The sequence below is a fragment of the Gekko japonicus genome, unplaced genomic scaffold (genome assembly GCF_001447785.1).
Source record: "Gekko japonicus isolate JY-2015 unplaced genomic scaffold, Gekko_japonicus_V1.1 scaffold312, whole genome shotgun sequence".
Lineage (NCBI taxonomy): Eukaryota > Metazoa > Chordata > Lepidosauria > Squamata > Gekkonidae > Gekko > Gekko japonicus.
The window spans coordinates 1092141-1103434 of record NW_015176460.1 but is presented as its reverse complement, the minus strand read 5'-3'; the positions used below and the strand labels follow the sequence as shown (position 1 = coordinate 1103434).

Sequence of the window (11294 nt, the reverse complement as noted above, 5' to 3'; positions counted from 1 at the left end):
TTCCTGCCGGGCTGCAGGTTAAGTGGGGAAATTGGATGTAACTGGGTCTGTTTTCATTCTTGCAGCTCATTGAGACAAACTCGTCGGCCAGCCAGTTAACCAAACTTTTTTCGTTGTTGTTCTCCTAGAAGATTTGTTAGTGTAACTTGGTGCAGCTTTTTTTTTTAATTTTAGCCAGGTAATTCCAGCCTTTCAAAACTTTTATTTTGATGATGAGTCCCTGGGGGGCTTTTTTTGGCAGTCCTAAAACTCTTCCCACTATAAACAGAAGCAGCTTATTCTTCTGCGATCTGATTTGTTCCCTTTCCGTCCCATACCCCATAATGTTGCTAATATTTATACCTCATTTGAAATGCATAGCCAGCTTTATAGTTTTTAATACGATCACCTTCACAAGAACCCTGTGAGGTAGGTCTCGGTCCCCTCCCCCCCATTCAATAGACAGGAACTGAGGCTAAGTAACAGTGATTTCTCGCACACTTACGGCAAGTCCCTGGCAAAGCTAAACCTTCCCAATATCGCTACTGGGCCAAACTCAACTAATAGTTTATTGTGTTCTTTGTATTCTGTTCCTCTTAAAATGTCTGCTGTTGACATATTCCACACAATCTTTTAACATTTTCATCTCAAGCGTGTTTACTGCACAGATGCTGCGCAAATGCTATTGTCTTGGTGCAGCTTAGATCATAGTTGCTTTTGTCAACATTTATTTGTCCCAACAAAATGTGAGGCACCACGGAGAACAGAGGTGACCCTATGGTATGTAGAATATACATGAAAATGAATTAAAGACTGGCTCTGGAGCACAGAATAAGCTTGTTTTTATCCAGTAAAAATAGCAGTAAACATTGCAGATGCCTTCCTCTTAGTGCACAAACATTCCTAAACTTAAAGTAGGATCTCCTCCCCCAAAGCCTCATTAGAAATGGTTCCAGTCTTGCTGAAACTTATAACATTGCTTTGAAAGCCAAAAAACATCCCCTGAGGGAATAAACTTTCAACATGTTCTGTACACCACATTCAGTGGGAATGAAGAGACATGAAGAGCCTCTCCTGGATATTTCACAAGCTGTATCAAAGCCCTTTCAGTTTTCCTCGAAATTCCTAAGTTGGTTTGACTGAGAAGGAACCTTCTTGCCTCAAGATCACTTGGTGTTTCATTTTAAGCAAGATTTTATGGCATCTGTAATGGAAGTGAGATAGGTTGACCAACTGCCAGGTGGTTGCTTTGAGATCTCCCATAATGACAGCTGATCTCTAGACGACCGAGGTTAGTTCCTCTGGAGAAAATGGCTGCTTTGGAGGGCAGGCTCAAGGGCATTGTACTGTGCTTAGATCCCTCCCCAAACCCCACCTTCCCTGGGCTTCCCCTTGAAATCTTTAGGAATTTATGAAACTGGAGTTGGCAGCCCTGAAGCAGACAGCTGCAACAGCAGTGCCCAATTTCATCCTAGCTCTTTTTTTTTAATTTATTAATCGCTTTCCCCACAAATAGGCTCAAAGTGATTTACAGTTACTCTTTAGACAGGAGACTAACAATGTTTTTCATAGGGGATAGGGAAGACAACATATAATTCATTTAAGTTGCGCACGCCGTACTGCCCGGTGGAAACGTTTCTGGCTTGACTCAGTCATGTTCCGAACAGCTGCATCGCCACACTGCCACCGCCTGGCCGGAGCATCCCACTGCAGGGATTTTTCTTAGCTGAGTAGATTCTTCCGCCTTCCGGGTCCAGACCAGGACGTCTCCAACCGAGAGCTAACACCTTCCCAGAAGGGAGTCGGTGTGCCCACCCTCTCTAAGGAGTGGTTCCCATTTTATCTACTCACCGAGGCTTTCGAATCGCTGGGTGGACGATGAGCTGGGGATGACAGGCTGGCTGCTCACACCAGCGCGGGGCTCGAACTGACACAGTTCGGATGTTAAGACAGTGGGATATACCCACTGTGCCACCGCTCCCCTTTTCTCCCCTATGTGGAGAAGATAGCATAAGAGTAGCCATGCTGCATCAGACCAATGATCCATCTAGCCCAGCATCCTCTCTCCAACAGTGGCCACTCAAATGCCACTGTGAACCCCACATGCAGGGCACAGTGGCTAATTTAATTAACTAAATTATATTAATTAACAGAGATTTTCACTATTGGAGACAGACTTGCTTTTAGAGGCTTGGCAGAGTTCCTGGCAGAGGGCTGTGGTGTGTGCAAAACCTCACTGCGTACAGCTATTTAACTCAACAGCGGCTTTGTGCTGGGAAGGGTGAGCGAAGCATACAGCTGCCTGCCACTGCTCCCTCTAAGCTGTGGAGTCTTGTGAGCAAAAATTCTACTCTGTGAGCTACTGGCATTAAAGTTGTGAGCGAGCGATTTAGCTACTGCATGAATTAATTTGCTCTGGAGCCATCCTTCCTGAGCTAAGACAAAAATGTGTGAGCTGGAAGCTAAAAAACAGTGAGCTAGCTTACACTAACTCAATTTTGAGGGAACACTGGCTGCCACTGCTCCAAGCCCTTCACTGCTGGCATGCAGAGAAAGTACATGGCTGGGGTGGGGTGGGGAGAGAAGAGGAGAAGGGAGGGGCTAAGAGAGCGTGTGCACAGCCAGGTCCACCCTCAGCCCCAGCACATGCAAAGGGTGTGGCCGCTGGTCGGAAGGGCTGCCCTCCCGACCAGCAGCCTGGTCCCTTGCACATGCTGGGGTTGGGAGTGGAACTGGCTGTGTGCTCGCTCGGGCGAGCGTGAGCCAGCCAGCCTCTCTCACCGCTGCCCTCCCTACCAGCATCCAGGACCTTTGCATGTGTTGTGGCTGGGGGTGGAGCCGGTTGTGCACTCACTCGGCCCTCCCTTCTCCTCTCTCCTCTTTGGTCTGCTTTGGTGTAGTGGTTAAGTGTGTGGACTCTAATCTGGGAGAACCGGGTTTGATTCCCCACTCCTCTACTTGCACCTGCTGGATGACCTTGGGCAAGCCATAGTTCTGGCAGAGCTGTTCTCTCAAGGACAGTTCTGGAAAGAGCTCTCTCAGCCCCACCTACCTCACAGAGGGTTCTGTTGTGGGGCGGGGAAGGAAAAGGAACTTGTAAGCCACTCTGAGACTCCAAGTGAAGGGCGGGGTACACATTCAATCTCCTCCTCCTCCTCCTCTTCCTCCTCCTCCTCCCACAGCCATGTCCTTTCTCTGCACTCCTGTAGTGAACATTTCAGAGCAGCGGCAGCTGTAGGATTCGTGGGGAGGGTCTGGCATCCACTGGGAAGGGGGGTGGGCACATCTGAGGGTGGCTTAGCCCCGTCATCTCTATGGACCTGGCGGTGAGACCAGCACAGTCCCTTGACTGCCTCAAATGGAAGGCCTGGGGCATGGTCTAGAATCATACTCCAGAGGTCTCCACCCCAAGCCATGAAGGCATTTTATACAATATACTTTGCTATTGAATGAGTTCCTCTTATGCGTTGATTCTACTTCAAACAACATACTGTTGCACCAGCCCATCATGGCTTGGCTCTACATCCTGAGCAGGCATGGCTCTTTAAATAAGCACAACACCCATTACTCTTTTATGTAAAGAGCCGAGGGGTTACATAGATTCATGGAGGAGAGGACCATCAGTGGCTGCTAGCTATGGTGAATAAAGGGAACTTTCACATCCAGAATCAGTTTAGTGACTTATGCAAAACAGGAGGATTTTATATTACACACATTATCTTTAAATACTGAGATGAAAGTCAGGGTGTTGGGTTTTAGTGTGAATATTAGAAATAAATAAATAAATGTAATGTAAAAACAGTAACTTGGTCTAGCTAGGAGTGGGGGGGGGGAATCTAGAAGTCAAACAGTGAGGTATTATATGTATTTGTCTGCCCTCTTGTGGTGAAATCATAGAAGAGCTGGGCTAATGACTAATGTGTGTCGCATCGCAGACACAGCTAATTGAAAATAAAGTAAATATTACAATATTGTCCTCTGTGAAGGTAAAAGAGATTAAGCAGCTGAATTTGAAATAGCTTAATTTTTTCCCAGTTTGGGAAAGCCCCCTTATGTCAAAATATCACATTGGGTTTCTTCACGCATCACCCTTTAAGGAAAACAAACAAAACAATCCCTGCAGTTTGACTAACTGCTCCCTAGTGGAAACTAATAGGCTTCTTGGCAACAGTAAGGTCTCGTTTTGTGGTTTAGCAACCCGAGTAAGACTTAAAACGCACTGCATCTAATTGCCTTTTGGACTGTCCAAAAGGCTATTGAGTAACAAGACATCGACTTTATAGTGAGGCAAAAGCAACTGTCTGAATTTTGTTTAAGGTCCCTTGCAAAAAACGGTCCAGATCACATCCACATACAAACCCCACATTCTTTCCGTTCCATTTCATCGTTCAAAAATAACATTGTTTGCCTCCTAATGCTACTGCAGGTGTGTCGAGAATATCAGCGTGGCAATTGTAATAGAGGAGAAAATGATTGCCGGTTCGCTCACCCTGCCGACAGTGCAATGATTGATACCAACGACAACACAGTGACCGTCTGCATGGATTACATCAAAGGGAGATGCTCCAGGGAAAAGTGCAAATATTTCCACCCCCCTGCACACCTGCAAGCTAAGATCAAAGCTGCCCAGTACCAGGTCAACCAAGCAGCAGCTGCTCAGGCAGCAGCTACTGCAGCCGCCATGGTGAGTCCAGAATCTGTACATATGGATATAATGCAAAAGTGTTAACATTGTCAGCCACAGAGAAGCATTGACCATTTTAACTCTTCTTGCTGAAGATATGTTTGTTCAGGTATCCCGTTCCCAACAAGAAGCTTCCAAGCATGTGAAACCAGATCTGCTCTTAAGTAGTTTCAAGTGCTGCAAAAACTCAGTGCAATATCACAGAGTCTGTTTGTGTATTCACGACTCATGCATGGCTGCACATGCGCAGATATACAGATTGTTAGCTATGTGCACAGAGAAAGAGAGATTTCATGCGTTGATTTGCATATAGTCTATCCATATAAATGAGGAGGGGCCATGGCGCAGTGGTAGAGCATCTGCTTGGTATGCAGAAGGTCCCAGGTTCAATCCCCAGCATCTCCAGTTAAAAGTATCAGGTGATAGGTGATGTGAAAGACCTCCACCAGAGACCCTGGAGAGCCTCTACCACTATAAATAGAAAATACTGACCCTGCTGATGTGACCTGGGGTCAGTCACAAGCTCTGGCACAGCTGTGCTTGAAAAAGAGCAGTTTGTGTCAGAGTTCTCTCAGCCCCACCCACCTCACAGGGTGTCTGTTGTGGGGAGGGGAAGGGAAAGGAGTTTGTAAGCCGCTCTGAGACTCCAAGTGAAGGGCGGGGTATAAATCCAATCTCTTATCTTCTTCTTCTTCTCTTCATATAAAATTATGTGTTGGAGAGCTTTGGCTCAAGTGGCAGAATGTCTGCTTAGCATGCATCTCCACTTGAAAGGCTTAGGTGACATGAAAGATCTCTGCCTGAGTCCTTGGAGAGCTGCTGCCAGTCACAGTAGACAGTACTTACCTTGATAGACCAGTGGTCTGAAATGTGCATCTATTACTATTGTATCTACATTATGATGTCTCGAGCCTTCTTTCCATGTAAGAGGCAACGCCCGAGATGTTACTGAAATTGGTCCAAGGGAGAGAATCATATATGGAACTACTTAGGAGCAGAGACCCTCAAATTTAAATCATTCTTTGTGTTTCTCATGAATGTTATAATGGTCTAATGAATAACTGCACAACTGAGACGTTGATGGTGGCACGGAGTAACAAAACTGTAGCATGCTGGGAAGTATCAGGGAACGAAGATATTGCTTAAAATGTGATGCTGGGGTGGACACAAATGGCTATTTTAATGGGTTCATGTAACAGACTGCACTTTTAAGAAGCTTAGAAGTGCTGTACAAACAACTAAAGGACTGTGAAGGGTTAATTCTTCACAGAAACAGAGAGCCTTGAGTGACAGGCTGTTCCAAGAGATATGATTGGTTAGCAATAGCTGACCAGAAAAAGACTTCTGAACTGGATGCTAAGGAGGATTCCCTAGCTGAGAAGAGTCAAGGACTAACAGTTTCAACCTTAGCTGAGAGCAGTTTAACACAGACAGGAGAACTGGGGGAAAGTTGACAAGGAAGTCTGGGAAGTAGACAAAGACTCCCATTCATGCCAAGGAAAGGGGATAGCTCTTCTAGAGAGAGAATTCCCTACCCAGTCAAACAGGGAGTTAGCTCTGAAGAGTGGAGAAATCCCTGGTCTGATGTGGTTAGAAACTGCCTGTAGAAACCTTATGAGTCAGTTAAAAACTCAAGATGATTACTGGTGTTTCAAGAGAAGGGATTTGGGTATGGGAAAGAGCGTACGAGCCTTCTGGAAACCAAAAGATACAGAGAATACTGAAAGAAAGTGTACTGAAGTGTTTGGGGAAAACACTGGAACAAAAGCCTGTCAACATAAAGTTTTTAAGTAACTCTGAATAGCTTCAGAAACTCTCATTAGCCTGAAGCGTAAGAACTAAAATCTGGGCATGTACTGATTTTACATCAGAGTTACCTCAGAAATTTTGCCCCTAATTTCATCTGACCTTTCCCCTCTAAGTTGAATAAAATATTTTGTTAATTTGGAATATTAAACACTTCTTGAGTGCCATTTAAGTCGTATAAGTTAAAGGAGGCTTCCATTTCCTTCCTCAGGTTCCTGGGCTGAGTAAACAGCCAAACTATAATACTGTGACAGGGTGGGACAGCCAGAATTCTTCAGGAAAGAAGAAAATAGATAACTAGGGCAGCTCAGTCACAAAAGGGAAAGAAAAACGGAGGGAAAATCTTGCCTCTGTGGGAGGGAAGAGGACAGGGGCATCATAGCTCCCTTCCTTGTTCTTTGCTTAGCTGTTAATGTTGTCCTATTTTTTTATTTTACATAACACACATGATTTGACCATTAAAATACTACCTCATGTGAAACATTGCTGTGTGATAGTCATAGCACACTGTATTGGACAACGCAAGAGGGGCCTTCTTCTGTGTTTGCAGATATTTCAGGAAAAACTACAGAAGGCTGACTCTCTTTTTCACCCGTTCTCCTTCTTTCACTCTTCCCACCCTCCCCCGTTAGAGTATCTTGTATGTAATTAACTACATAGAGGTTTACCCTCACAATAACAACTCAGTAGTGCCTTTATTGTGCATGCTTAGTCTTGTTATTTGTTGTATATGGCATTCCGATGATTTGTTTTTTATTTGTTTTTTCTCACCTACCCAAAAATGCACTGCTGCCCCCATGATGCACCTCTGCTTGCTGTTTATGTTAATGCGCTTGAACCCCACTGGCCCATTGCCATCATGTGCTCGCTGCCTGCTAATTAAGACTCAGTCGGCTGTCAAATCACTGAAGCGACCCCTCGAGGCAACCTTTGACCTGGTACTATGACCTTTCACCTTTTAGCTTGGCATGTAGCTTTATTGTAGATACAATTTTTAATTAAATTCTTGAAGTAAATATTCCTTATTTCCTGTTATAACATAATGTAAGTTGGATGGAAAACTGAGTGTGGTTTCTTGATCCAGTAAATGGGGAGACTGTGAAGTTAAAAAACACGGAGAGACATTTATTTCCCAGCCAGTGCCCCTAAGATGCAGGACTCCACATTCAGTTTGACAACCGTGTAGAAGTTTCTAAATGAAGTAAGTTGGGGAGTTTGTGTTTATTTTTCCAAAAAGAAAGATTTAAAAATGTGTATAATATATATTATATATATATTTGTATCCGTTTGGTTGGCATGGCTTAACAATAGTCTTAATGTAGATTTAACATTTGTAATGCAATGTTAAAAAGTACCAGCATGGTGTGGTACATTTTCTTTTTCTTTTTTCTTTTTTTGCATGTGTAGTTAGACTTTGGGGGAAGTGGGAAATATAAATTTAATACGGTCTTTAACCTGTTTCGCTCACTCTGTAAGATTTGTCTTTAACATTGCTCTGACTTGTCAATCCTCATGGAGCTAGCAGTGCAGCTTTCTTAGTTGTGTTTCTTCCCCGGTATTGCTGCTTTCTTACTAAAACAAACACACCAGCTCTGAGGCTTTATAATAGCGGACCATGCTGGCACCTAGCACTCTAGCACAGTTACCCCGGTGGTGCCCTATTTGAAGGCCAAAGCCATACTCGGCTGTGAAGCTTCAGCCTTGCCCTCTCTTTGAATAGTGAAGCCCGCTCCGCTGCTTGCTTGCTCAAAGGATGAAAGATGGTGGTCGTTGACCATTGGACCGTCTTCTGCATTTTCTGTTTCTTCTCTCTCTCTCTCTCTCTCTCTCTCTCTTTCTCCCTCCCTGCCCCACCTTCCTTTTTGTTTTGTTTTGTTTTTAAACTGGGATGTCTTACACTCACCTGCTATTAGGGAATTCCTCAAGCTGTACTTCCCCCGTTACCAAAGAGGCCTGCGCTTGAAAAAACCAACGGTGCCACTGCAGTCTTTAATGCTGGTATCTTCCAATACCAGCAGGCTCTTGCAAACATGCAGTTGCAACAGCATACAGCCTTCCTCCCACCAGGTAAGTGCCCTTTGAGCATCCTCCCAAGCCAGGCAGAGACAAGGTTAGAAGCATGCCGAGACCTTAGAGAGCCCCTCGGAAGGCGTCAAGGTTGGGGGAAGGGAGGTCTGACGGGGTGACCCCACACAAGCCAGAAAGGACTCAGCTGCTAAACCTGCAGGTTCTGCATAAGTTTGTCTTGGAAGCAAGGTGTCGAGTGCTTTCTGATTGGATATGAAAACCTGCATCTCCAAAGTATGCACTCTTCCATTTCAAAAGAGCGTTTGAAGTCTCCCTCCCCCCCCCCCCGCGTGTGCCTCTTTTTTGCCTAATCCTTCATTTCACACCTCCTACACTGTTTTGTCTGGGTTCTTTTTTTATTTTTGGAACTGCTGTAAGACCCCTTAGTGTCAAATGAGTTTATCAAAGAATTTTAGGGTAAGAAGAGTGACTTTCAAAAGAATTGGGGTGAGAGGGGCTGGCCCTGTTTAGAGCCAAACAGTTAAAAACCTTCGTTTGATAGATTTTGGAGGAAAACATTTTGAAGTGTTGCCATTGATTTTTTTCACGTACAGGGGCCAGGTCTCAACTATCTCTTTCTGAGATACTAAAAGGATCATACAGCATTTATGGCTCACAGAGGCTGATCCTTGAAAATGAGAGGTCAATCTACATCTTGAGTTCTGTCTTACTGGGTTTCATTTGCACACGACTTGTGTTTGAATTTAAAAAGTCTGGCTTCTAAAGCAGTACCTGTAGAAGAGGAGGAACAGGTACTCAGCTACAGCTGTGCTTAGGTATTTCCAGTCCCCAGGTAGTTTAATTGTTTTGTGTGGGTGGGTGTTAACCTGATTTCCTTGATACAAAATATATTACGTTGGGTCCCAAGAATTTAGGCACACATCAAAGATCATATAAGATCACACTTTTGTATCTCAGGGAGGTTTTTTGCATGATTCTCATTATCAGAAAACAGTGTCACACAGGGATTTGGCAGAGGTTAGGTCCCGCTTGCAGAAGCATTCACCTCTTCCTTTCTTCCTGTGTGGCAAGAACATCTAGAAGGTAAATGATTACCATAGTGCAGTGTCTCATATGTGTGGATCCAGCCAGATATGGAATTAAAAGGGTGTAACTCTGCTTGGACTTGTACTGACAAGCAGCCAGTACATGCAATGCTAAACGCCCATATTAAAAAAAACAAACTGCAGACTCCTACACATGAAGGGATTTGTGATGCCGCTAGGGATGGGCACGGTCCAGAAAAATGATGGTCCATTGAGGTTCAGAGGTCTGTGCAGTTTATGGACCCCTGGACCATGAACCTCCACATTTAACAGACTGGTTCGTGGTCTGTTTGGTCTGTGACACCACGCGGCTTACAAAGCCATTTAAAGGGAATGCTTTCCCTTGGCTTTTGCAAAGCCATGTGGCACACGAGTGACAGCCAAGCGGCAACTTCACCCACTTCCGGTTCACTTCTAATGAGCTGGAAGTGGGTGAAGTCGCTGCTTGTCCTTCACTCGGCTTTGCAAAAGCCATTTAAGGGGATCACATTCCCTTTAAATGGCTTTTGCGAAGCTGTGCAGTGTGTGAGTGAAGGCCGAGCAGTGACTTTACCCCCTTAAGTGGCTTTTGCAAGCCCTGCTGGCATGGATCTTACCAACCTCCTGGGAGGGTCATGGGAGGTCTGTGTCAGCGGGATGGCATGACCGGGCTCATGGACCATGGACTGGGCCCCGTGTCTGTGGAAAAAATAGGTCAGTGGCCCAGTGCATGACCATCCCTAGATGCCACCTCTCACTGGCTAAATGTGATGCATTTCATTCCCGGGCAATTCAGAACATACATTTATTTACTTTTTATAATTTATACCCTACCTTTCTTCCCAAAGAAGATCCAAAGTGGCTGATACTTGGTTCTCCTCAGGGGTCATTTGGGGGGGGGGACGCGGGGGGACGCCATCCCCCCGGGTGAGGTGCGGGAGGGCGGGGCCTGGAGCTCCCTGCTGGTGCCCGCTGGAGGTCGCCGCCGGCTGTGGGGAGGACACACTTCCGGTGATGTCAGGGTGTGTGGCATATGCTAATGAGTTATGCTAATGAGTCCCCCTAGCTCTTTTTCTACGAAATGACCCCTGGTTCTCCTCCATTCTATCCCACAACAGCTGTGCGAGACAGATTAGGCTGAGAGTGTTTGTCTGGCCAAGCAAGCTTCCATGGCAGAGTGGGGATTTGAACTTAGGTCTCCAAGATCCTAGTCACCCCCGACTGATGGAAACTCTTCTGATAGAAATTGTTCCATCAGTGGATGTTTTTTTATAGGATCCAAGCCAGTGTCAGTTTCCTGTTCAAGTAAGGATGACACGGGAAGAAAAGTGAGCCTTGTTGCAAAAGGGCTTGATTTCCTGTACTAAAATCAATGGGAAAACATTAAAATCCACGGCAAAAAGTGATTAGCAGCTACAGAAACAGATTTTTATTTTTCAGAAATGAAATAAAGAATGTAAATTGAAATAAATAAATAAAACAAAACTGACTTGAGTGACAACTTGAAAGAAATATATGGAATAATGCATTCCATGTTACAGTGAACATAATTTCTCCAGCATACTAAATTCTGCCGCAGATATCGTTTTTATGGCATGCCCTGGCTTTTTTTCCACTTCTGCCTAGTTAATTCATAGATTTTTTTTTTTCCCCTGGGCAGAAATGCAGGCTGTGGTTTGACTCCATAGATTCATGAGGTATACAGTTTCATTTAACAACCTGAAGGGTTAAAC

General features: G+C 44.9%; 1 protein-coding gene across 15 annotated transcripts in view; it reads left to right on the top strand.

Annotated features, from left to right (window-relative positions):
- MBNL1 (muscleblind like splicing regulator 1) overlaps window positions 1-11294 on the top strand; it is a 245972-nt gene that overhangs the window by 214451 nt on the left and 20227 nt on the right. For 11 of the 15 annotated variants that reach the window (XM_015427000.1, XM_015426997.1, XM_015427010.1 and 8 more), the window contains 3 exons: window positions 4406-4663; window positions 7354-7407; window positions 8383-8536. In XM_015427000.1, coding sequence (XP_015282486.1) covers window positions 4406-4663; window positions 7354-7407; window positions 8383-8536 — 466 coding nt within the window. The remainder of the gene's footprint in view (window positions 1-4405; window positions 4664-7353; window positions 7408-8382; window positions 8537-11294) is intronic. The other 4 variants (XM_015427009.1, XM_015427007.1, XM_015427003.1 and 1 more) reach the window with 1 other exon arrangement.